Source organism: Balaenoptera musculus, chromosome 2 (genome assembly GCF_009873245.2).
Source record: "Balaenoptera musculus isolate JJ_BM4_2016_0621 chromosome 2, mBalMus1.pri.v3, whole genome shotgun sequence".
NCBI lineage: Eukaryota > Metazoa > Chordata > Mammalia > Artiodactyla > Balaenopteridae > Balaenoptera > Balaenoptera musculus.
The window spans coordinates 60,927,686-60,952,820 of NC_045786.1; the positions used below are offsets into that span (position 1 = coordinate 60,927,686).

Here is a 25,135-nt window from a genome sequence, read left to right on the forward strand (position 1 = left end):
AGGGAGCTGGCAGGAGGCAGGTGGGTGCAAAGGTGTCCTGAGGGCTTCTGGGAGGGGAAGGAACAGGGGAGGTGCCTTCCTTCTGCTTCTCCCTGCCCCGATCCAGTGTCCAGGAGCTCGGGGTACCACTGCCAGGACAGGGGCTAGAGGGCCACCGCCCCCATCAGCCTCTCCCAAGTAAACTCTTCTCCCTTCCCTTCCTGGGAGACGCTGCCTCCCAGATGAAGCCTCCACAGTTGCCCCCAGGGGCTGTCTCACTAGGTATGGGGTTCACACTGGTGGGTGCACCCGCGCCACTGTGAGCAGGAAATGTGTCTGATTCTCCTGGGTGTGCTCAGTCCCGCCACAGGCCTGGCAATCAGTAGGTGCTCAATATGAGAGTAAGAGAGCAAGTCGCAGGTGGAGTGGGTGACTGTATGAGTGAGTAGGGGGGTGGGAGTGGGAGGCTGCAGGGTGGGTGGTGGTGGAGGGTAAGATACCCAGGGCCCCTCCCCCAGCAGGATGTGGGCTTCTTCCCACGCAGCAGGCTGGGCCCTGAGATAAACCCTGTGGGGTTTCCACAGTGGGTTTGAGGCCCTCTTGGTCAAGCTGTGGTCCTCAGACGGTGGTGGCTTCCACATTCTGCTAGGGAAGGACGAAGCCCAAGGATGTCCTCTGAGCCCAACCTAGCTTTGGCCAACCCAGCCGGCAGACTACGTGCAGAACCACAGAGTAGAAAAACCTTGTTTTATTCAGCCCAGGCCTGGGCAATCTTGCTCTGTGGTATGGCCAAACTATAAAAAATAAAAACCAACAACCAACAAAATCACGCTGTAGGGGAAAGTTAAGTACACAACTGGGCCTGGCGTCCGGAATCCCTGTGGTTTTGGTCCACGTTCGCTCCCTGAGGCGGGCAGGGAAGGATGCTCCCAGCGTCCAGCTGCCCCTGCCTGTGGGTGGTGGCTGGGCCCCTCGGGCCGGGCCTGTCCTGGCGGGAGGCTGCCTGGGGAGCAGGACCTGCTTTGGGAGGTGGGGAGGTTGGCCATCTGTGCACCCTCTCCGAGATCAGGATCTAAGGAAAGAGAGAGAGCAGGTCAAAGGCAGGCTGAGGCGTGGGCCCCTCGCTCAACTGTCAGCAAGGCGCCCACTGCCTCCCCAGCTGAGCGCTTCCCTTCCACAGCCTGGATCCCAAGTGGGAGGGCAGGCACGGGCCTCCATTTCCGTCAGTAATCTGGGCTCAGGAAAAGGGGCTCCAAAAAGAGGGATTTCATGGACTCCCATGCAGGGCACGGTCTCGGCATCACCCCTCCCCATGCCCTGAGTTCCAGATTCTTTTCTAGGCCATTAGCAGAGCTGCTACTGTCTGGAAATACTTTCTTGTTTTCTCTAACTCAGTACTTCTGAAAAAAAAAAAAAAAAAAGTCCTCCTTTTTCCTCTTCAGAAACATGATTGAAACCCACAGGCGTCAGTCCCGTGGCCTTTCTGGAAACGCTCCGTCCGGCTTCCTGCGCGCTGGCCCAGCTGCCCGCCTGTGGTCAGGGTCGAGGAGACGCACTAATGAGACCTGAGCCTCCCCAAGCACTTATGTAAAGGGCTCGGGAGGAAGGGCCTCGGCATGCCCTGTGCCCACAGGCCCCTGGGTAGCTGGAGGGGGGCGCAGGGCAACTTCTCTGTCCGCCCCGCTGAGGGGCCCAGCTCATGGTGCCACCTGGGGAAGTGGGAGGCTATTTGGATGTACCTTCCCCAGCAGCAGGGGGGGACAAGAGGGCATGTAGGCTCCCCACCTCCCTTGCACCCCTCAGCCCATGTATGCCCCTGCCTCCCTTCCCCCTGCCCTCCTTCTCCTTCCCTAGAATGGCTTTCCAGAAAGCCTCTACCGTTTAGGTGACTCCTGGATTTTTAATGGCTGAACAAGACAAGCCCTGAGGAGCGAGAAGGTGCTGCAAACCCAGGCCTGCCGAAGGGCTAAGTTGCCAGGGATGGGGCGGGAGTCAGTTGTTTCAAACACGTTCTGTGACCTGGATAATTCTGATCTAATTCTGTGAATGAGGAACCTAATCTCTGAATTGAACCAGAGGCTACTGTTCTCACGGTGTGGTGGAGGGCTGTGAACATTAGCTTAGTGGTAGCAGCCAAGGGTGCAAGGGCTACCTCTAAACACACACTGAGCCCTCACACACCAAGCTCTGAGCCTGGTCACATGCTGAGCCCTGACCCTGGTCGCATGCTGAGCCTTAATCCTGGTCACACACTGAGCCCTAATCCTGGTCACACACTGAGCCCTGACCCTGGTGATAGCCTAAACCTCTCATACCTATCAACCATTAATAAGCAGACATATTTGGGGAAAGACGGTTCTCTGGGCCTTGGAATCCCTGCCATTTGTTCCTCAGCTGATGGACTAAAGCTCTAGGAGACTCCTCTTTTTTTTCTTTATTTTTTAAATGGACAAGAGTTGCTTTGACCTGATCAAGCATTTAAAATTCACATGGAGTGGGATGGGGTTTTTAATGAGTTCGTAAGCAGGGGGTCCCTCTGCAAAGTACTTCATGTGAGGAATCAGGAGAGAGGCTGAGGACAGCCAGTCCGGGGCAGCAACAGCTGAGGAGCCATGTGCCAAAGGCCTGGGCCGCAGAGTTTATCAACTGCCTCCACATCTGGGCCCAGGGACTGGTGACTGCTTAGAAGTGATTCCAACCAGCATCAGTTCTAATCTGAGACTGCTTAATTCAATCCACCGGATACGGACACTAATGATCACACAGCTGCCACTCATTGAGCACCGGTGTGAAGGGTCCTGAAACACACACAGATGTCAGGCCTTTAAATCCTCCTCACAAGTCTGCGTGGGAAGTGTTGAAGAGAAAAGTAGTTCAGAGAGGTGAGGTGAACTGCCCGATGTCACAGAGTGAGGGGGTCACAGAACTAGGATTGCAGAGCCCGTGCACCTCCACCCAACCCCGCCGCCTGCTGCTGGTCTCCCCTTGAGGAGAGATCGGGAGCCACGCCCCGGATCCATGCCCGCAGCCTGAGCGCTCCGCTTGGGGTGGGCACGGACGAGGGTCCTCCTGCCCGGCCTGTGGGCTGGTCCAGCCGCAGCTGCGTGTGACCATCAAGGTGACCCACAGGGCAGGTATCCTACGTGTTTCACGTGGCCCTGCCTGCTCCTCAGGTAGGAGAGGGGCTGGGGGACGGAGAGTTGGGGGAAGAGCACTTACTGGACAATTTTGCAGTTCGTTGTAGAAACATAGCGACCTGTATAGTGGATGTTGCATCTCACCACATTGTTGGTGAAGTCAGACTCCAAAACAATGTACTTTGGGTTCACGTGCACCTGAAGAAGGAAAGGAACAGAAGGAAAAGGGATCTGGTCATGAGGCTGTGCTTCACTTGGTCACCAGGGAAGGTGGAGAGGCAGGCAGGCAGACACAGAGGAGCCAGAGAGAGGGAGACAGGGAGATGGAGAAAGACCATGAGAGACCAAGAGACACAGAGACAGAGAGACACACGGATGGAGAGATGGGGGAAGATGCAGAGAGACAGAGAGAGGAATGAAGAGAGAGACAGCTCATAGTCAAAGGAAGCATCACTGCATCATCCTTCTTGGAAGATAGGTTTCCCCAGAGTCAGAGCCCAGGCCAGGGGGCCCCACATGGGGCATTCAGAGCCACTGCCCGAGGGAGCCCAGCAGTGAGTGAGGGGCCGAGCAGGGACCCCATGCCTGGTCTCCCCGACTCCGAGGCTCGCACCCTTTCACCTTGCACGCCTGTCTAGGTGACCCGTGGAAGGCCTGTCTGATGCCAGGTAGCATCTCCTGCCCTGGAGCCCAAGGCACCTGACACTCATTGAGATGATGACCCAAGCATAACCTGTCTGAAGAGGAACTGTCCGGACACAAGGAAATCCTTTAAATGTTGGATTGATAGGGGAGGGCTTCGCTGGGGTGGGCTACACCCAGCCTTATTTGCAGAGCGTTTAAGAAGAGAGGAAATGATGTTATATTTAAGTTACATTCCTTAGGGGCAGGAACCGTGCATTACTTATGTGTCTTGAATCCTCGGAACCTAGAACTCAGAAAGGCCTTTGCACGAGTTTGTCGAGAGTGGATGAATAAGGGAAGGAAAAGAATAACCTTGACAGTCCTGGCCCTTGTGTGAGGCTGAGCAGAGGCCCCACCGAGCCCACTGAGAGGTGCTCAGGATGGGGCGCAACCAACTGCTTCCAGGTTGCCGTGTTCTGAATGCAGCCACCCAGCAGCCTGTCCTCATGCAGGTTAAAGCCGCCTCCCAGGCCCAGCTTCTCTGCTCTTCCTTTACTCCAGCATAGAGCAGTGGGCCCAGGGGGCCTCGCAGAGTGAGCCCTACCCTCGCTTTGCACCTGCAAAGAGGAGGCTAAGATTCGTCTTCCCCCGGAGAGGTCATGATGACCCGGCCCCTGCTCAGCCTGCATGTATGTTCCATGTTGGGCTGTGTGTCCTTAACGTGCTCTTCTACTTGTCTCCGCAAGGGACGGGGCACTGGAGTGAGTGTACATGGAGGAGGGGTTCAGGCCAGAAGGAACTATTGGTCACAAGTGCCCTTGGCTTTGCAGGCGTCCTATGAGGAGCTGAGGGTCTCTCTCAGGGAGGGCAGTGTCCTCTCCCAGATGGCACAGAGCCTGCCCTGCCCACAGACAGGGGAATGGACCCCATGGCTCTCCAAGTCCTCTGCCACTTAGGGAAGACAGAGTCACCACCTCCTCTAGGATCACCACACTTGGGCCGAAGTTTCCTCGGTGTTTTTATGGGAAGAGGCTGTGTCTGCCTGAGGCTAAAACCTTCAGGTGGGAAGTGCAGGCCTCAGGGACATCATCAGCTGATATGCCCAGAGGGTGACGCTTATGTCAGAGGCGGGGACACCGAGCGTGAACATCAGGTTGGAGGAGTGCCTCCAACCAGGGGCCCCACCTTGAGGATGTAGTTCCCGGGCTGCACATCGGTTATGTCAATCCACTGGCAGTCGATGTCTGCATTGTACGTGTCATAGCAGCCTGGGCTCAGGCCCTAGGAAAAGAGACAGGAAGAGAGGTTGGGGTGCTGTGCACTCCTGAGCCACCCCATGCCCACTTCAGCAGCCTGGGGCCCTCCTTCCTCTGTGATTCGTCCTGACCCTGGCCCGGGGTGGCTGCTCAGAGTAGGTCTGCCCCATCCTAAGCCCACTGGGTGGATGGACCAGACAGATGATGGATATAATAGTCAGATGGAGGGATGAGATGAAGGTGGGGGGATGCCTGGGAGAGATGGATGGAGGAATGGATAGAGAGACAGACAGGCAGGATAGATGGACACTCTCTGGATGTTTGGACAGAAAGATGGATTCGGGTGGACAGCTAGGCAAATGGAATATCATGCCATCCAGAATTCGCTGAAATGTTCCTCTCCTTCCATGAGCAGACACCCCTGGGAATGGAGGTGGAGGGTAGTCCCCGAGGGGCTCTCTGGTGGCTTCAGGACTGGCAAGAAGACCTGCACTCTCTGAGCTGAGCAGCCAGGAGCCTTGGCACTAGCCCGTCTTTAGCTCGGCTCAGCCTCCCCATCCCTGGCGGGCTTCCCCCCGTCCTTCAGAGCCCCTGCCCTGCCTCTCCAGCCCAACCTGCGTGTGAGAGGTGCACGCGTAGCGCTTGAGGTTGCCGAAGTCGCAGGTGCTGTCCTCCAGGCAGAAGCTGGCCTTGTGGCCCTCGGCTACCTTCTTGCCTGTGACTGCATCCAGCAGGTCGTAGTGGCTGAACTCGTCCATGCTGTGGTAGTGCCTGGGGGCAGGAGAAGAAGAGGGAGAAGAGGGCCTAGTCACCCCTGGCTTCCCAGCCTGTTCCCCTCCTGAGATGGGCCCAGGTGACCCTGCTGTGACACCGCCTCCTGAGGGCTCCTGGGGCTCCTTGGTGGCTGTGTCCCACAGGCAGCATCTCTGGTGTCCTCACCGAGCCAGTCACCCTAGGAGGGCACCTCCTCAGGACCCCTCACTTCCTCGTGGGCTCCCACCTGTACCGGCCTCCCTTGGGTGATGCCCTGTATTCTAGATACTTCCGTCCCCTATCAAGACCGATCCTTCTGTGTCCCATCTTCCATTGCGGCTTTTGCTAAGGCTTCTCTGAGAAATCCTTGCCCCAGTGATGGATCCTTGGCAGAAAACAGCTCACGGGGCCCTCCCACCAGCACTGCCCCTCCGGAGTGCTCCTGGGGAGGGGCACTCAGGCCCAGGGCCCTGGCCCAGAAGAGGGGGCGGGCCAGGCAGCCCACTCACTGGTGGCAGCTGTGCCACTCCCAGGTGTGCCGCGGCCGGTTCGGAAGGAAGTCTGCGGTGCCCTGGTTCTTCACGCGCTGGGGGAAACGCAGCAGCACCCGCACGTCGTAGTCGGTGGCCTCAGGGGCGTAGGCTGTGCTGTGGGGACAGGCGGGGAGACCAGAGTGGGCTTGGGTACCAGACGCAAACACCCAGCGTAGGTCGGCTTGTTCCTGAAGATTCTCACATCTGACCCCTGCCCTGCAGCCAAGGCTCAGGCCTCTGCTCCTCTCTGCGGGCCATCCCCTCCTTTCTGGGCTCTGCCCTGTGGCTGGCAGCTGCCAAAGGAGTCTTTCTAAAGCAGCATTTGGCCTGATAATGACCCTCTGAGGGTCCCTGATGCCTGCAGGTGACTCTCAGCTGGGGACAGCCCCTGAGGGTGGGGGCAAATCAAAATCTTTGGAGGGCTTTTATAAAATAGCCCTATCCTGGAGATTCTGACCTTCTCCGTCCCCCTACGCCTGGGTTCCAGCTTCAAACACTGTTTCCCAAACAGACTTAACTCTTTCACTAATCTGTACTTTTGCCTGTGCCGTTCACTTGACCCAGAACTCGCCCAGCCTCCTAGACCCAACTCGGGTCCTCTCCTCCAGGAAGTCTGCCTTGATTGCCCCACTCAGAGGAATCGTGACTGCCTGTGAGATCTAACAGTGCTGCCTACAACACACCCTGATACCATACACATCCTGAGCTGCGTCAGTGTGAGTAGGCCACCTCTCCCTGATTGTGTGGCTTCAGGGCCAGCGACCTGCCCTTTTATGCTCAGGAAGCACTGGTCTGGTGTAGATTGCCTGTTCACAATTCACTTGCTGACCCCCAATTGCCAACTGAGATGGGCCTTGTGAGGAGAGAAGGGAAAAGAGAGAAAACTGAGGGGCAGCAGTGAGGGGACACACATCACACATCCCATAGGTAGGAACGAGGGCTAGCTGAAGGCTCCTTCCTCTTCAGCTGACTGTGGACAGCTGCCTTGGCCAGACTCAGGGGCACTTCCCTGGCAGTCATTAAGGTCTGGGCCCTAAGGCTAGAGGCAGGAGGTGGCCAGTCATGGGGATTAGCTCTCTCTGAGAGGATGTCTGGACAACAGGCGGTGTAGGCTCCTGTCTGCCAGGGCGTAAGGCCCTTGGCCTTGTCTGAGGGAGGCTTGGAATCTGTCTTTGTCTGTGTTGGAACAAAACATCCTCCTTCCCTCTGTTCAGTTAAGTCCTACCCCTCTGTTGGGCTCAGCACACCGTGGGAAACCATTAGGGTCTGGGTTCTAGGCCCAGCTTGGCCACAAACTCGTGGTGAGACTTGGAGCAAGTCCCTTCCCTCATCTGAGTTCTGCCTGCTGTCTGTGAACTGGCACCGGTCTGCAGCCCACACTTTCGATAATCTCCGAGGGCCCTGCTGCTCCAGGGCTTCAGTTCTGCTGCATTTTCTAGGTCTGTAGCCCACACCCTACCTCCGCTGATGCCTCAGCCCTTGCCAACCTCTCCCTCCTCTGGCCGCCCACAGTTCCAGCCTGCCAACCGCTCCTTCTAGCTCTCCTTCCACTCCCTGTCACTTGGTTCTGGGTAAGAGGCCACTTTCTCCAGCTAGACCAGGATAGCCCTGGGATGGAGCCCCAGTGCCTCCGCCCCAGCCCATCTGGGAGCTCAGGTGTGGGCACACGGGGTATTCCCTGAAGACGGAATAACAGTTTGGTTTTGACTCAAACTCCTCAAAACTCAGCCTCAATGGACGGCCGTGGAGGCTGAGTTCCTCCCCACTGGAGGAACTGTAGCAGGAGCAGTACATTATGCTCTCTTCCCAGGGACGAGACCTGAGTGGGCAGGCCGACTGAGTGGAACTCACGTGTGGTCCCTGGACTGGTGCCAGTTTGCACACTGTCTGTTGCCAGTCTGTTGTGAGATAAGGAACTTGCACCAGCATGTAAAACAACTACATCACGAATCACAATGTCTAGTTCAGCTGCTACTTCTTTTTTTGAAGCAAGACTTTCTCGACGAAGGAAGCAGTGAGTTGAGTTACATTCCAGTGCAAGCTCCTTATCTTGTTACAGATGGATAACAATTTGTGGTCAGCTATTCTGAGAGGCAGTGAACGAGGTTTCATTAGTGAGAAAATGTTGAGATTCTAAAGGGCTTCCCAGATACTCAAAAGTGAAAGTAAATAGAGTTCAAATGTTTAAAAAAAGCAAATAATTAAGAAATATAGGAGCTTTCAACATACACAGATGTCAACAAAAGAAGTAGGTCAATATAATCTTTAATGAGTTCTTTAAGCACAGGGAGACGTCCCCAAAGCATACATATTTGAACAGAACATTCTCTGTCAATAAATTCAGAAGCAAGCTCTGCAAGAGGCAGAAAAACCAGGAATAACGGAGAGTTGGCTGTGCTCACCTCCCAGGTTCAAGTAAACTGGTGTCCTTCCCTTCTCTCTAGTGCAACACATAACTGAGGCCTCATTGTCACCCATGCCCACAGCCCCTGCTGGACAACCCACACCTGTCCTCTGTGGAGATGGCTGCATAATCCTGCCCTCTATCCTGAAGGCGTCTATAAGACTTCCCTGGGCTCCCCACGAGGAACCTTCTCATGAGACACCTCAGATCTGAAGGTTTTAGTTCCTCTCACTGCTCCTCAGTTACTGACAGGGCAACACAGACCTTTGGGGCTGGTGTGAAGATTAAACGCCATTAAGTTCCTCATATAGTGATGTATACAGGAATGCTGGATCACTCTCATTCCCTTCCCCTCCTGACTGCCTTGGGGCAGGCAAGGCCCACCGATGAAGAGGCCAGGGTCGTGCAGCCTGCAGACAGCCTGGCCGCCATGAACACAGGTTCTGGGTGACTCCTGGGGACTGTCCACGCTTCATCCTCATCTCCTTACCTGGCCAGACACTTCTCCTCTGCAGCACAGCGCAGGGAGTACAGGTGGGCTCTCTGGACGTAAGTGGACGCTTGCACGTAGTTGGGGTCCGGGACCAAGTCAGGGAGACCTGGAGTGGGGAGAGGGAGAGAGGGAGGAGGGAGTAATAGTTGGCATTGAGGAGGGTCAGGCTGGTCAGGTTTAAAGCCCAGAGACCTCCCCAACCCCAAACGCCCTGTGCTGTTCTCCTTCCTCTACACAGGCTGTCACTTCCTCCTGGAAGCCTCCCAATGTGAGCAAGGTGTGTGATCTGAACCATTCTCCCTAGGCTCAGGTGTGGGGTCAGGGAGGTCAGGGAGCAGGGGCTCACCTCTGGAATTCCATGCTGTTGGGACCGCTGAGTCTCCTGGGACATGAGCCAGATCTGGGAGACTGGGCAGAATTTGGGGGGGTGGGAGAAGACAAAAGGGTATTCTCGGCAGGGGGAGTAGCATGAACAAGGGCCTGGAGGGAGGAATGAGTGAACCAAGTAATTTCCTGACAGAGACACTCCCCTTGGTGTCCTTATTTTCCAGGCCTCTGGTCACCAGACCCCAGACACCCTCTGCTCCTCTCACCCCTGAAGCTGGCATTCTTTGTGAACCGCCAAGAGAGAACCCTGGCCTTCTGACCCCAAGTGGGTCCCAGAAGGCTCCTGGGCAGAGCCAGGTGAACGGTGGTTGGCAGAAGTGGGGGTGATGAGGAAGGGAGGGGCTCACAGGAAAACATGTCCCCAGAGCAGGCTGCTGACCCGGCAGGATTCTCAGCCTGGGCGCCCAGCCCGCCCTTCTCAGGATTCCTTTCATCCTGTCATTGGCCCCCAGACCTGACCACACCTTCCCCTGTCTGCAGCCTCAGGCCTCCAATCTGAGGAGGGCCTGGCTCCCTGCCCCGCAGGGCCTAGAGCCCAGTGCCCAGGGGAAGTCTGGAGTCTGCTCCAGCCCCTGGATCACTCGTTCCCCAGGTTATGCTAGAGCCAGGGGTCTGTCCATTCTGCCTCCCACCCTGACCCCGTCCCCGTACATAACTTAGTCCCAGTGAGAATGATTAGGAATAAGCAGAAACCGAACTCAGGTGTCCAGACCCTATCCACATGGAATACAGAAGGAAAGATCTTGATGTTGGGTGTGTGGAAGGGGTGGGGCACGTGGTGGGGTGGGAGGTGGGCAGGGGGACTCCAGAGCCCTGGGCTCCATCTCAGCTCAGCCACCGGCTTAAACGGGAATGGGCCTGGACCTCCATGTACCCTCCCCTCTCAGGCTGCAGGGATTCTGGCAGATAAATGATAAAATGAAGCTGTAAGTTCCTCTTAGCTTCTTTCAAGCCCTCAGTTCTTGGGGGGCAGGCACAGTGAAGGGGCTTGAGTCATGCAGACAGGCTTCTAGCCCCTTCTTGCTGCCAAAACCCTCTTGTCAGCTTATAGGTCCAGAAGATGAGGCAGAGGAGGGGAACTCTGGCTTCTAAGCCTTTCCCAGAGGTGTCTGCTACGCCACCCCTCACAAACACATGCCTGGGGTTCCCAGACCCTACCCCTGCTCGCCCTGGGGCCCCGGCCTCATGCAGGAGCAGCCGGTGTGATCTCACCTACTCGGAATGAAGAGCAAGCTTGGAACACAAGGGTGGGTGAGGATGAGGTGGCTCCTGGCTGATGGGGGCTGTCTTGGCCAGCCTAGGCCCCATTACTCAAGCCCCCAGGAATGCCTGCAGTCATTTCCCAAGGGATCCTCAGGCCTTGAAAGCAAGGGCCACCTCCGTATCAAGCTGTTTCTCACCCTCTGGTCCCTAGAAGCTTGTGTGTGGGGGAGGGGGGAGGTGAAGAAGACAGGAATGGTCCCCTTTCCCATTACCAAAGAGCCTTTCCCTCAGCAACATGTGGTGGTGGGTCAGCTGGGCCTGAAGCTTCATGAGACCCAGCATTTGGCACCAGATGGCCTACCACCCCCCACCCCAGGCCCGGTTTCAATAAACACTGCACAGATGGCTCTACAAAGCTTTTCTGGCCCGACCCTTCCTCTCTAGGCCATCTCATGAGTTGGCTATGCAGTCCAGGGAAGCTGGAAGAGCCAGCTAAGAGGCCAGGGGTATTCAGGGCCAGCAAGGGCTGGTACCACTCCTGGCCTCTGACTGCACCCCGGCTATGATCACATACTGAGTCCTGATCCTGGTCCTACACTGAGCCAAAGATGACCATCTTCCTTTTACTGTGGAGGAATCTCAGGTTCAGGCAGGTGCCTCCTGCTCCAGGAAGTCCTCCCTGATTGGCAGTGACATTCCAAGCTGCACACACTTCTGTCTCACTACTAGATCTGTATTGATCTAAAACTAGATTCTATCGTATTTACTTGTGTCTACTCCCCTCCAGACTATGCACTCCCTGAGGGCAGGGCCTGGGCCCCACTCACCCCCTCAGTGGGGCAACCCACCATGCTTCAGGGCTGACTGACCGTTAGGCAGTCAGTCTCTGTCAGGCAGGCTTCTTTAATGATTACTGGCTTCATACTATACTGTTCCAATCATCCACGAGCGTGCTCCTCACCCTGTCTCCCTCAGGACACCAGGGCACACAGAGGTGCTGGAGGGAACGGAGGGTCAGAGAGGGCAATGAATTTGCCCAATCACACAGCAAGTCAGGGAAGCCCCAGGAGGAGCTCTTAGGTCCCAACCTCCTTCCAGGACTCTACTTGTTATTCTTTTTATAAAAATGATTTCTTTTAGTTATAATTTACATACAGTCAAATGCACAGATTTTAGCCATACAGTTTGGTAAGTTTTGACAAACGTATACATGGTGTAGCTACCACCACAATCAAGCTATGGATTGTTTCCATCATCCCTGGAAGTTCCCTCCAGCCCCTTCCCAGTAAATCCCCCCTCCCTCCTCCCCAGGTAACCACTGATCTTTTTTTTAATCACCTGAGATGTTATGCCTTTTCCAGAACTTAAATGGAATCACCCTGATCATTACTTTATGTTCTTTGTTCTGCATCTCTGACCATCACAGGGATCCTGTGACTCCCCTAACCAGCTCCCCCTGGCCCGCCCTCCACCCCTGTCACACCCTCACTGCCCTGGGGTAAGCTGCTGGAAAAGAGAGCAGCCTTGGGAGTTCAGGTTGGGTCCCCCCCACCCCCTTCAGGATCCCTGCAGAGGTCCCTGGGAACAGCAGACCCCCTCCCTCAGCTGGTATGTTTTCCCAGGAAGGAACAATGCCTCCTTCTCCACTGCTCTCCCAGGAGGCATTCCATCAGCAGCCGGGCCTGCAGGCTTGGGCTTTCAGACCCTCCATAGGGGCTTGGGTGTGTGGGTGGGTTGTGTGATGTTCGAAGGAGGATGAGGGAAGGCTTGAGTCGGGGCTTGTGGATGTAGGGTACCAGTTTGCTGTCTCTGGCTTGTGGGGTACAACCAGGCCCTCCAGGCAGGGTGGCCAATGTTGGGTGAAGTCCGGTTACAACCAGACCTGTGCTCCCCACCCCTCCCCACCATCCCAAGAAGTGTGCATTTTAAGGGAAGATCCTGGAGAGAGGATAAAGCTTACTCAAAGGCAGGGAGAACCATCAGTCATGGGATATACTTTTGTGTGTTGGGGGGCTGGGATCTCTTATCCAGAACATACGGAGTCATCCAGCCCTTGGACCTGGCACTGGAGACATTATAAAGTAGGTTCCAGTGGGACGTTTTCCCACAGACTCCTGTTTTCATAAATGCAGAGAACTGAATTGATCATAATTCTCATTTCAGAGCAAACTAACAAACTAAACTGGTCTATGCAAGGCCCCTCTTGTAATTAATTCTTTTTTAACCTTTATCCTTACCCTGACCCTCAGACGTATCTTTGAACATCTGTGTCTCTGTGTAAAATCTGCAGTGTGTTGGAAGCGGGTATGTATCCTTGAAGTATATAAATGACATTGTCTTATAGTCTCATTCTGTTTCTTGATTTCCAATGTAAACTTTTAAGATATGTCAAGTTCATTGCTTGTCATTGCTAGTAGGATTCCACAGTATGCAACCTCCTTGGCCCATCTAGCCAGTCTCCCAGGGATGGACCCCTGCGGATGGGGCCGACCACTCAAAGGCTGGGTGGATGGTCTTGCTCAGGCTACCCAGGGAGGCCTGGTCACCATCAGCATCCTGCCTTCCATGCCCAGGAGGTAGGCAGGAGCCAGACTTCTTACCCTGCTGTCACAGACCTTCTGCGTGGCCCTGGGTGGGCCTGGCCCCTCTCTAGGCCTCACTGCTTCCATTTATGCAGACTGACTGTCCTCCACCTTGCTCATGCCCTAGAGCCTGGGGCCGGCCCGCTGTGAGAACTCTTCCTCAGAAGCAATGTGCTGACCACGGGGGTTCAGGCTGCAGAGAGCCTGGACCAGGACTGGGGGGACACTGAGTCAGAGGGTAGCAAAGACCCCTGGGATGACCAAAGCCAGGCTATTTGGCTGGGGAGGGGCTGGATGTGAGTGAATCGGGTCCCAAGGCCATTCTGCAGGCAGCCTCTGGTCTGGAGGAAGCCCTTCAGCCTTGAGGGGGCCCCATCAGACCCTCCAGGGCAGTGAAGACACAGAGCTGAGGGATAAGCACCAGCACTCTGCATCCCTGCTCTGCCCCTGGAGCTTCCTCTGTGGGGGATCCAGGGCCCCTTCACAAGGCCTCTTGCAGGGCCGATGTCCTCCCACCTCACCCAGGCTGGGCCTGGAGCTGCCAGCTGGCCCACATGCCAGCCCGTGGGAAGCCGAGGACTGTCCTCCCCTTCCCTGGCAGGACTCAGCCGGGGCCTTCCTGTGGGAAAGACTCCAGCAGGCAATTTTGCCACCTCGCCCAATGCCCTACTGTCCAGGTCCCTTCCCTTTCTTAAGCTCAGTCTCCCATGTGGACGATGGGGAGATTAGACTAACTGCCCCTTGAGTGCAGTTCTGATGGCTCCATAAACACTTGGAGATTAAAATATTTTCAGGAGCTATTCAGTCCATTCCCCAGCCTTGGGCAAGAGCCCAAGACCTCTCACAACCTCTGCAGACGATACTTTAGCTGCCAGGAAATTCTCCCACCGTCTGACCTAAATCCTTCCTGCTTTAGGAGGATTCTGTTCTCTTCTGCTCAGCAGTTCCTGGCGGCTGCCCGGAGTGGAGGGTCTGAGGTTACATTCCTGCTGCTTTGCCCACGCCTCACCTGTTTTCCTTTTGGCTTCCCTTTTTCTGTGGGTTCCTTAAACCTCGTCTCCTTTGAAATCTTTCCTCCCCAGGCCTCCTGCTCACAAGAAGCAGATGAAGGAAAACAGAATGCAAAAGAGCCCTAATCTCCTGAGCCTGGGGCTGGAGGATAAACAATGTCCAGCAGGAACCGGTCAGTGGGTTGTGAAATATGCGCAGAGCGGGATATTTTGGCTCCAGCGGCCAGACTCCAGAGGAGCCCCTAGGTGGGGAAAGCGGAAAGCTCACAGAACATAGCCTGAATAAAGATGAGCTGGGAGGGCCTCCAGGGCGGGAGCCAGCGCTCTGGGTCCTGAGAAATTATTATCTAATAATCAGGACATTAAATTGTCAGCATCAGCCTGGCAGTGCCACACCTGAGTGACGAGCAGGCAGGCAAGGTGGCTGCAGGATCTGCTGCGGTCCACCATGAAGGGCAATACAGCCCAGGCAAAGGAGCCAGGATGGTCATAAAGCCTGTAGGCCCTCCTCTGCCACCACCCGGTGCTCCTCCCTCTTCCCTCTTCCAGCAGGGGCCTGCTGCCCCCACCAGGCTGGGAGAGGCAGTTCACGGGCAGCGATGGCCTTGCTCCTCTGAGTGGCAGGACCAGACTCAGAGGTGGGGATGTGTGTTTGTTCAATTGAGCAAACTGCCCAGGAAGTAGCCGGGGCTGAGCTGGAAGGAGGCCGCCACTCACCTTTGGGGAGGTAAGCTCCCTTCCCCTCTGTTCAAGCCTTCTGCCACTTCCTTGCACACCTCACTCACTCACACTCTTCCCAGTGTGAAGACAGCCCCTACCTTCCTGCCAGCCCACCCTTGCAGGCCCTGCTTAGTGCCCCTCTCTCCACCTCCAGAAGCCCCTGAGGATCGTACGGTCTCCTGGGTTCCCTCCCTGCCCCTCAGACCCTTCACAGTGACCTGAACTTTTTATCTTTCTTACAAAACCCACTCGGCCCATGGCCTTCCCATCTCAGCTTATGGCAACTTCATCCTTTCAGCTGCACGGGACATAACCCTTTCTGTTATGCCTGACCCCTCTCTTTCTCTTCCACCCCACATCCAATCCATCAGAAAATCCCATCAGCTCTATCTCCAAAATATATCCCAAAACTGACTGCCCACCACCTCCGTTGTTACCCCTGGCCCGGCCACCAATATCTCCACCTGGATCTCTGTACCAGCCTCCTCTCAGACTCCCCCTGCCTGCCCCCACCACTGTCCATTCCCAGCACAGCAGTCAGAGACCCTGTTTAAATGTCACTGCAGGAGCTCCCCAATGCATGGAGAGTAAAAGCCAAAGTCCTCACAGTGGCCTACAGGCTCTCCATGGTCTGGACCCAGTTGCCTCTCTGATCTGTCTCCCGTAATGCACCCACACCCATGCCACGCTGCTCTAACCACACTGGAACACACTTGAAAGCCCCAGGGGATTCCTGCCTTGGGGCCTTTGCACTGGCTGTTTCTTCTGTCTGGAATGCTCCACCTGCAGATAGCTGCATGGATCACTCATTTGCCTCCTTCAAGTCTTTGCTCAAACGTCACCTTCATGAGGCCCACCCTGACTACCTTTGCAACCTCTCCCAACACTCCAGACCTCCCTGACTTATCTCTATTTTTTCCACAGTACTTACCCCCTTCTATTATTTACTTATTATGTTTACCCATGGAAATACAAGATCCACAAGGACAAGGATTTTGTCTCTTTTCTAAAACTAATGAATACCCAGCTCTAGACCAGCATTAGCACAAAGTAAGGCACTCCATGAATATTTGTTGAATGGCTGAATTTCCTCATGAGATGATATCTGCTCTCCTCAGCCAGGCGAGAGCCCCTGGGGGAAGGGGAGGGTGGGATTGTCCTTTGCCTGCCGCCCAGCTGCTGGCCCAGGTCTCTGGTGCACAGCTTATTCTGAGAGCTGGCGAGTTGGGTGAGATGGAAGTGGGTCTGGGCCGCGGCATCCTGCCTGCCTGGTCTCTTGCTGCTGGGCTGAGACCTCGGTGAGAACAGGGTTGGGTCCAGGCCGCCCCTGAATTCCCTGTACCCAGCTCAGGGCCTGGCACCTGTACGCCCTCAGCGAGCACAAGCACAAATACTGGCACCCCACAAAGGGTCTGTTGGCACTGCCTGTGTGAGCACAACCTTCATTATCAGGCAGAGGCTGGGACAGACTCCAAAAGCCCTTTCTTCTGAAAAAGGATTAGCTTTGGGGTTGGAAAACCCATGGTTCCAGTTGGCCCACAACGGGGAGGAAGGGTGGGTTGTCTCCTGAGACTTTGGTGGCAAAGGCCTCTCAGGCCTCGACTTCCGCATTCGTGTACCTTCCTGCTCTGGTGTTCTGACACCCTCTTCCCATTTTCAGGTGATACCTAAATGCCCAGTTTCTGGGTGTCCATCAGTAAGGGGGAGAGGGACCCAGGTGCAGCCCCGGCCCTGTAATCCTGGATCCAGACAAAAAGGCCCTCTGGGTCCAGCTGCCTGTGGTGAGGAGGCTGTTAGGTCAGGGCAGGGGAGGCACGAGACCCAGCCTCTCCTTCCAGCCTCCTCCCAAGTGGCTTGCTACTCCGCAGGAATGCCGGGCACAGAATTGGAAGCAGGTGTGGGCTGCCTGGGCGGACCACCCGCTCCTCTCCCCCCGCCCTTCCTCTCCTGCCATTCCAGCCACTGCCCTGGGGAGTTTTCCATGTGCTCTTGGCTTGGACAGCAGTGGGGTGGACTTGGGCTGGGACTACTAGGGAGAAGTGCCCCTTTGGAGGTGAGAGGAGATTGAGATGGGGGTCCCTGGGGTGGGGAGAGAGGGAGGAGAGGAGACGAAAGGCCGGGACGAAAGGCCAGAATTCCCGGGCCAAGTGCGGCAGTAGCCTGGTGCCTGTAAGTCCCGAAGGACTCCCCACCCTGCTCAGCCACCATCCCAAAAGGCTCTGTGGGGCCTGTGAACTCAAGGCAAAAAATCCAACTTTTTGTGTCCTAGGGGGTTTAGACCTGAGAGAAACAATGAACGCGGAGACATACCCTTCCCTGAGGGGCAGAAGCAGAGGGAAGGCTGGGATGGTTCAGTGGGGGAGAGAGTCAGCCTGGGTCCGAGCTTGGCTGCTGATGAATTCTGAGACCTTGGATGAGTTACTGAACTTCTCTAGCCTCAGTTGCCTCCTCTGTAAAATGGGGGTATAATATCATCTACCTCACAAGCTTGCTGGGGGTCCTAAACGAGGAAATAAAAATAAAATGCTTGGCATAGTGTCTGGTGCATATTAAGGGTTCAATAATATCAGTTGCTATTACGATTATTTAAAATGGGAGCTGTCTCTTCTTGCAGGGATGGTCTAGTTTGAGAACAGGGGAGAGAGGATGTGGCCTTGCAACTAAATGATATGAGAGGAGACAGGAAATCTGCCTGCGATGAGGCTGCCCCGGACACGACTTGTTTGTTCCGACACTAGTGACCTTCCATTGCCAAACAGGGGAGTAACAAGAGGATCCAGGTCCCTCTATCTCCACAGCTGTCTGACCCTTTACCCCAACTTCCTCAGCCTGAAGACTCCATTTCTTTCTGAAGGAGCAACTTGAGACAACTTCAGGGAAGGAAGGAGGGATGCTGAGCTGTGATTCTGCCTCCACCAGTCACCAGTTATGCAACCTTAGGCTTAACCTCCGAGGGCCTCAGTTTCCTCATCTGCAAAATGGGGGTAATAACAATACCGAGGGTTGTTATGAGGATTAAGCTAATTGTAAAGCTCCAAGAACAGTGTCAGGTGCCGTAGATGTGCTTGTTAAACAAATGTTCTGGAGTCTAGAGTGGGAATGACAAGGCTTCACGCTAACACCTCACTGGGGAGGTGCTCAAAGCTGTGCACTCTCTCTGTTTCATCTCACTCTGTCGCAACCAGTGCCCAGAACATGGTAGGAGTCAAGTATCTGCTGAATGACCAAATGGATGTGCAAGGTAAGCCTTAATACATGAAAATTTAGAAAAAAATTAATGCATGGGGGTTAAGAACTCAGGATGGGGAGTCATGCAGACTCATATCCTGGTTTCACTACTAAGAGTTCATGTGACAATCAGCAAGTGAGCCTGTCACCTTATCTATGAAACAGGATGGATAACAGCATCTGGCTGGTGGGGTTGCTGTGGGAATTAAAGAGATGATGTATAATATGTCCAACGTATGCTAACAGAATTATCCCTCTGGGGGTGGCTGGGGGAACTGAGGTCCAGGCTCAAGTCCTGCCCCAGCTGGCTTGCAGGTGGTGTGAGGGTCCTCCTGGGTCAACTCAGTGCAATGCAGAGATGACAGGCTCAGTTTGAATTCTGGCTCGGCTGCATCCAGCTGTGAGACCTCCCCAGGTCTCAGTTTTCTCATCTGTACCAGAGGACCATAATCCCCACCCCTCTAGGAGGCTGTGCGGGTGAATGAAATTGCACATTCAAGCCACAAAGCTCAGCAAGTGCTCCTCTGCAATGGCTGAAGTTGTCATCATCATCCTCGCCTGGGGGCTCTAACTCTGGATGCTCTGGGTGGCCAGGCCTGCTCTGTCCTTCCCTGCATCTACTCCAAGCCTTGTGGAGGTGGGTGGGCAACCTGAGTCAGGGGGGCAGGTAGTAGGGGGTGCAGCAGGGAGCCAGGGCTGCTCTCAGGGACTAAGGGGCCCCGTCTGGCCTCTTGGGTGCAGGAGGCTGGATGGAGAGGGACATACCCTAGAAACACCCCTGTGTGAGTGCAGGGACATGAAACACCTAGGCCTAGGAGCAGCACGATCCTCGTGGGGGCTGTGGAGGCCTGAGAGAGGGAGAAGGAGGAGAGGAGAGGAAGGAGGTGCCTCAGGTTCTGGCGCAAAAGGCTAAGGCACTGAGATTTTGTCCTGAAGGCCTTGGGAGCCACAGAGCCTTCTTGAGCAGGAGAGTAATATGGTCAGCAATGCAAGGGTGTATCTGCCCCACGCGTAGGACGGACTGGAAGGGACCACGGTGGAGGCAGTCACCGCTCTGATTGGTTGTGTGAGGACAGGGAAGGAGGACCCACGCCAGGCAAGGTGGGCATAGCCATCAGAGATGCCCCGGGAGGACAGCCAGGGCGGCTGCTCCACGTTACTTTCATAGGGTGGCCGGAGGCAGTGAATCAGGCTGAGGGTGTAAGGGGGAGGCCCTGAGAGAAAAGCTGTGGTCTTCTAGGGCCAGAAGTCATCTTAGTCTGCACCGATACCACCAGCTCAGAGAAGCTGAGGCTGTGAGGAGGCAGGAACAGGGACAAGGAGGCTAGGAGAAGAGGGCCCGGCTTGGGAGAGGGAGGGGCACAGCGCAGGGGGCTGGGAAGCAGGCAGCCACCCTCCAGGCCTCTGCACGGATCTGCTGTGACAGGCGGACCAGGTATGTGACCTGGGCCTCTGTTTCCTCGCCTTCCCTCCCGTTACACGTTTCAGAGACAACGGTACTGCAGGAGGCCTTGGGCAGCCCCCCTTCCCGGGGTGGGAGGGAAGGGGGTGCAGGCACCCAAGGAAGAAACCAGGCTCTGGACAGGCGCTTGGAAACTGCCCAAACGTGGAGGACGTGGGTGGTGCGCACATGTGTTTGGTGTTGTGAGGACATGTCCACGTCCACGCCCACACGCGCGCGGGCTGCCAGCGCCCAGCCTCAGACCCCTGGGTGTGCGGCCAGGAGGAATGAGGTCAGTCTCGGAGAATCCGCTCTGGACTCCCACACCAGGCCTGGGGGTCTGATCTCAAGCACAAGGCTTGGCCTTCCCCAAACCGGGATTTTCCATGGTCCCAGCCTAGCAGGGTGGGAAGGGGAACAAGTGATGGGGGAGAAGGTCTGCTCCCTCTCTGGCCTCTCTGTGAGCCCCGATTTAGCCTGCACCACCCCACACAAACCTTCCCCCCCCCCCACCCATGACTAGGGAAGGGGCACTTGGAGGGTGCTGACAGCTTGCGGCAATGCTTGGGCACCTCCTCCTCTCGGAAGTCCTCCCTGAGTTCCTAGCGCCCCCGACTGGGGAGGCCCCTCCCCTGGGTCCCCTAACCCATCCCCCCAGTGCCTGCCCAATCACAGCACTGAGGTGCCCCCTTTTCTATTCCTTCCTCAGGGCAGGGCCTGGATTCAGCTTGGCATCTAGTATACTGCGTTCCGGGGAGAAATGTCTTTAATCCCAATTGAACACTGGGGCTCAGGGGCAATGGCCAGAGGCCCTGCTAAGCACCAAGCACCCCCCGCTCCAAACATAGCCTTGCTCTGGCCAGTCCCCCTCTGAACCTTAAGAACTGAGAGGCTAAAGAAGGACCTTAGAAAACCCACTGGCTTGGGGCATAGATGTCAAGTCCCAGGCCTGGCTCTGCCAGCAGTGCTATTTGAGGCCTCGGTTTTCTCCTCTGCCCAGAGGTGGAGCCCTTCTGGCTGAGCCCCACTCTGCGGTCTTGCATTCTAAGAAAAGCCACCACAGAAGTTTAGCCTATAGGTAAAACATGCTCTCCTCCACGGAGCTCTGGGAGCAGTTGATGCAGAGCTGTAACGCACCCTGCTGCAGGGATGCTGCAAGCCCTGGTGAGGATCAGATGTGGGTGAGGCCTCGGTGGCAGGAGGATGCATCCTTCATCACATCACAGAAGGGCCTTCCATCTAGCTCCTGTCCTGAGCTCCTGCAGGTTCTCAAAGTGGGATTCAGCACCCAAATTGAGTGCTACGCCTTGAATGTGAGGGAGTGAGTACTGCCAGTGTGGACACTCCTCTCCCCTAGCCTTGGGCTCCAGCAGCCCCTAGAGAGACGGGAGTCCCCACCCCTGCACCCCAGCGGCAGCCTCTCTCACCCAAGGTCAGTATGGCTGGAAACAAGGAAGCGTCCCCGTGCGGACAGAGGCAGAGGAGCAAAGGCTGGGGGTGCACTACCTGTGCCCCTGAGCCCTGCAGTGCTCAGCCCTCACCTGGTGCGCCTGGCACAGAAACGTCGTTGTGGAGCAGAGAGTCAAGAGTAAAGAATCAGGGTATTAATTGCAGCCTGAAAGAGGCAAGGCTGGGGTGGAACGCATATGCACTGGGGACTGAATGGAAAACCTTGACCAAAGCTGACTTTGGACTTGCAGAGACAGAAACAGGAAGGGGAATTCTAGGACAGCAGGACCAATGGCCGTTCAGCCCTGGCCAGACCACTAGTGGGCCCTGGCCAAGGTAGCCCGCCTGCTATCAGCATATGTGCAGTCGCTCATCTGAAGAAGGAAGTCTGCCCCTTCCACTGAGTCCTCGTGTGTAGATGGCTTGGGCTTTCCCAAGACTAGGTCATATCTTCAACACCCCCTGCACCCCTGTCCACAGCTGCCTCCTGGGACTCTCCCCCAGGGCCAGGACTAGGGTGAACTGAGTGAAGTGACTGAGGCCCTGGCCTGGGGTGCAAAATTTAAGAGGGCGCCTAAAAACTCAGTAGCTAAGAGAAGTAACATTTCAGGCAATATTTTTAAAAATCAAAATTAACGCAAAAAAAAAAATCTGTGATGAACAAAACATCAAAATTTCAAATAAAGACGATCAGTATTGCTGATTTTTCAGTTTGCCTCATGCTTGAATACAGTTTGGCATGGCACCATAACTGATTCTATTTAAAATTTTGATATTTTGTTCATTTTTTTGCATTATTTTTGATTTTAAAATGCATTAAAATATTACTTATCTCGATTAGTAAGTTTCTTGGTGCCCAGGCCGGTGCCCCACTCGCCTCTCTAGTCTGGGCCTTGCAGCGTGCCCCTGAAGGAACTCTGGGTCGTCTAGTCTGCACTCCTGTCAGCCCAGAATCTCTCTTCTAATCTCCTGTTCATTCAGGCCAAGCTCACACATGGCCAGTGACCGGGAACTTGCCACACCTCCAGAGGCGTCCCCTAAGGCCTTTCTGACCCTGATGCTCCCTGCTTCATCCTGTGAGGCTGGCAGAGGGGCACCTCCAAGAGTGGAGGACATGCCCTGATGGGAATGAGGGAGAGGAGGGGAGAGGAGGGGAGAGGGGCTCCTTTACTTTGTCCTCAGATGACCCAAGCCAGGTCTGGAAGGTGTCTCTTTCCAAAGCCTGTGCAGTCCCTCCACCCCCTACCCCCCAAGTCAGAGCCCCGGCCTGCCTAGCCAAATCGTGGCACTGATGATGATGTGTGGACAGGGCGAAGGCCGGGAGGTGGGAAGCACTGGGGCTGCCGATGGGGAGGAGGGTGGGGGTCCTTACTTAGCAGCTGGGGGAGGCCTTCGGTAAAGGATGAAGGAGGGCCTGGGCGTCGGGACGGGTCGTACTCACCTCTACCGTTTTGGCTGGGCCGGTACACGCTGCCCACACTCAGGCGGCCCTGCTGCGCTCCATTGCGCTCCGAAGCCGGCGGGGGCGCGTCGGAGCTGCGCACCGGCAGGTAGGGAGGCTCCAGCACGCGGAAGGGGGGCTGCGGCTCCACGGCTCGCGGCGGGCTGTAGGCCTCGGGTGGCATGTTGCCGTAGGGCGGGTACCAGCCGAGGCGGGGGTCGCCGCCGTAGGCGCCACCGTTGGGCTGCGCGGCGTCGGGGCCCGGGTCGGGGTAGGCCTGCTCGAGGCCCGCGGTGCCGGCCTGCTCGAGGCCCGCGGTGCCCTCGTTGTACAGGCTGTGCGAGTAGCGGCGGTCCAGGCCGTCGGCTGGCTGCGGCTGCGGCTGCGGCTGCGGCGGCTGCTGCGGCTGCGGCTGCGGCGCGTACGGCCTCTCCGGGGCCGGATAGAAGCCCTGCGGCGGGTACTCGGGCTGCTCCTCGCCGCCGCCGTACTCCTCGTAGCGCGCCCGGGGCTGGAAGGGGTAGATGACCCCCGCCGAGGCCACGGCCGCCGTCCCTGCGCCCAGACCGCCGCCCATGCCGCGGTAGTACACGTAGCCCTGGTCGTAGGTCCGCGACGCGGGGTCGTACGTCTCGTACTGGCTGACGAAGGGCGCCTGCGGATAGGGGAACTGCTGCGGAAAGGAGGGCGGCTGGCGGTAGGTGGTGGCGAAGGCCGAGGCCGAGACCGAGGAGGCGGAGCCCCCGTGCCGTTGCTGGGAGACGGAGGTGCGGGCCCGGGCCATGGCCGTGCTGTCCCCGACGGCCACCTCGCGCCAGTTGTCGGGCACCTGGCCGAAGCCGAATGGGTGCCGCGCTTGGCCGCGCACGGTGTCCGAGCCGATGCGCCCGGGCAGGGGCAGCGACGGGGCCTGCCGACGCCGGAGGCCCCCGTGGCTGCGCCGATGCGGGGCCTGGGGGGCGCCCGCCAGCAGCACCCGGGAGTTACCCTCGGAGGGTTGAGTCCCAGCAGGCACGTACTCTGAGCCCGAGTTGAGCAGGCTGTACACCTGCCCGTTGTTCTCCCACTGGATCAGCTGCCGCCAGCGTCCCTGGTCCGAGCCCTGCCCTGGATGCGCCTGCTGCCCGTGCACCAGGACGCAGACGCAGGCGCCCCACACCAGGGCCCCCAGCTGCCAACCGGCTGGGGCCAGAGCCATGGTGGCCCCTCTGCAGAGGCCTGGTGGACTGAGAGGCTCTCAGGAGTGGCTCCCTGTGCGTGCTTCTCTTCCCACGGGCTCGAGGACAGGACGGCTCCTTGCCTGCCCCAGCTCTAGCTTTGTCCATCCTGGCCTTGTCCCGAGCGGGACGGCTCCTCCGATGACAGCATTTCGAGGCCAAGGGGTCAGGGCAGGGCAGGGGCGGTGCCCAGGGCTGCACGAGGCTCTCTGCAGGGCACCGGGCAGGCAGGACCGCCTGGGGGCCTTACATGGCCAGCCCGGCACTGGCTGGCCGCTGGGCTGGCGCTTTCCCACTCTGAATGAATAAGCAACAGGCTGGGAGCGTAGGGAGGTTTCGGGCAGCCTGGTCCGCCTGCTGGGGCCTCCTCCGCGGGGCCCTATGGCCCGCCGGGTTTTAGCTATGTGGCCTGTCCCACAGCTGCTGTGCTCCCTCAGTCCCTGGAGCTCCCAGCCAAGCCCCAGACCTGCCTCTGAGGAAGGGAATGAAGAAGGGAGTAGGAGGGGACCTCTGGGGACTCAGGCCCGGTGAGTGGGGCCCTGGCAGCCATAACAGGGCTGAGGTGTCAGCACCACCCTGGCCATTTCTCTTTGCTTTGGACCCAGCATCCTTGGTCTCACCTTACTGGCTTCTTGTTTGGGCTTGAATAAGCCCCTGACTCCTGTCCACTCCAGCCTCTCCCCAGGATTCCTGGGCTCCCATTATCCAAAGCCAGTGATCAGACACCCTCCTTGTTGGTGGGCCTTCTTGGACGAGATGCTGAATCCCAGCTGAGCCACTCTCTAATTCTGGACCTCGGGTGTACCTTAGTTCACTGGGCCTGAGCACAAAGCAGATGGAGCTTCAGCTTTTTCCCTCTTGGCACATCCCTGGGCCTTATTCTCTCAGTCTGTAGAACGGAAGTATGTCCCTGTGCTGAACAGAAGTTGTGAAATCATGGGAGAGATCAACTTCCTGCCCATCCTGTGTGGTTTCTGTCCTGTATAACCTAGAAATAACCTGAGTGTGCACATGGATAAAGTGAAACTCAGGGGCTGTCTTTGATATGGGATAGGCGTCATTGGGAGGCACTATGTGCTGTAAGCACATAGCAGAAAGGGGGATTCAGGAGAATGGGACTAGTCCAGTTGCTGTGATTAGGTTGCTGGGTGATCTTGGGCAAGTCCTTTCCCCATTCTGATCCAGTCACATCTGATCAGTGGAGGATTAGACCAGATGGTCCCCAAGAGTGCTTTGGCAGGTTCTCTATACTCTCAGCAGAAATAAGAGGGGCCTCAG

At 56.6% G+C, this 25,135-nt stretch overlaps 1 protein-coding gene across 1 annotated transcript; it reads right to left on the reverse strand.

Annotated features, from left to right (window-relative positions):
• Positions 1-709: 709 nt before the first annotated feature.
• On the reverse strand, positions 710-24,180 carry LOXL1 (lysyl oxidase like 1). Its single transcript, XM_036844597.1, has 7 exons — positions 22,641-24,180; positions 9,177-9,285; positions 6,259-6,396; positions 5,611-5,767; positions 4,926-5,021; positions 3,199-3,314; positions 710-1,051 (listed from the first exon to the last, which is right to left on the reverse strand). The coding sequence occupies exons 1-7, from the start codon at positions 23,836-23,838 to the stop codon at positions 1,045-1,047; spliced, it is 1,821 nt and encodes a 606-aa protein (XP_036700492.1). The 5' UTR covers positions 23,839-24,180; the 3' UTR covers positions 710-1,044.
• Positions 24,181-25,135: the final 955 nt, after the last annotated feature.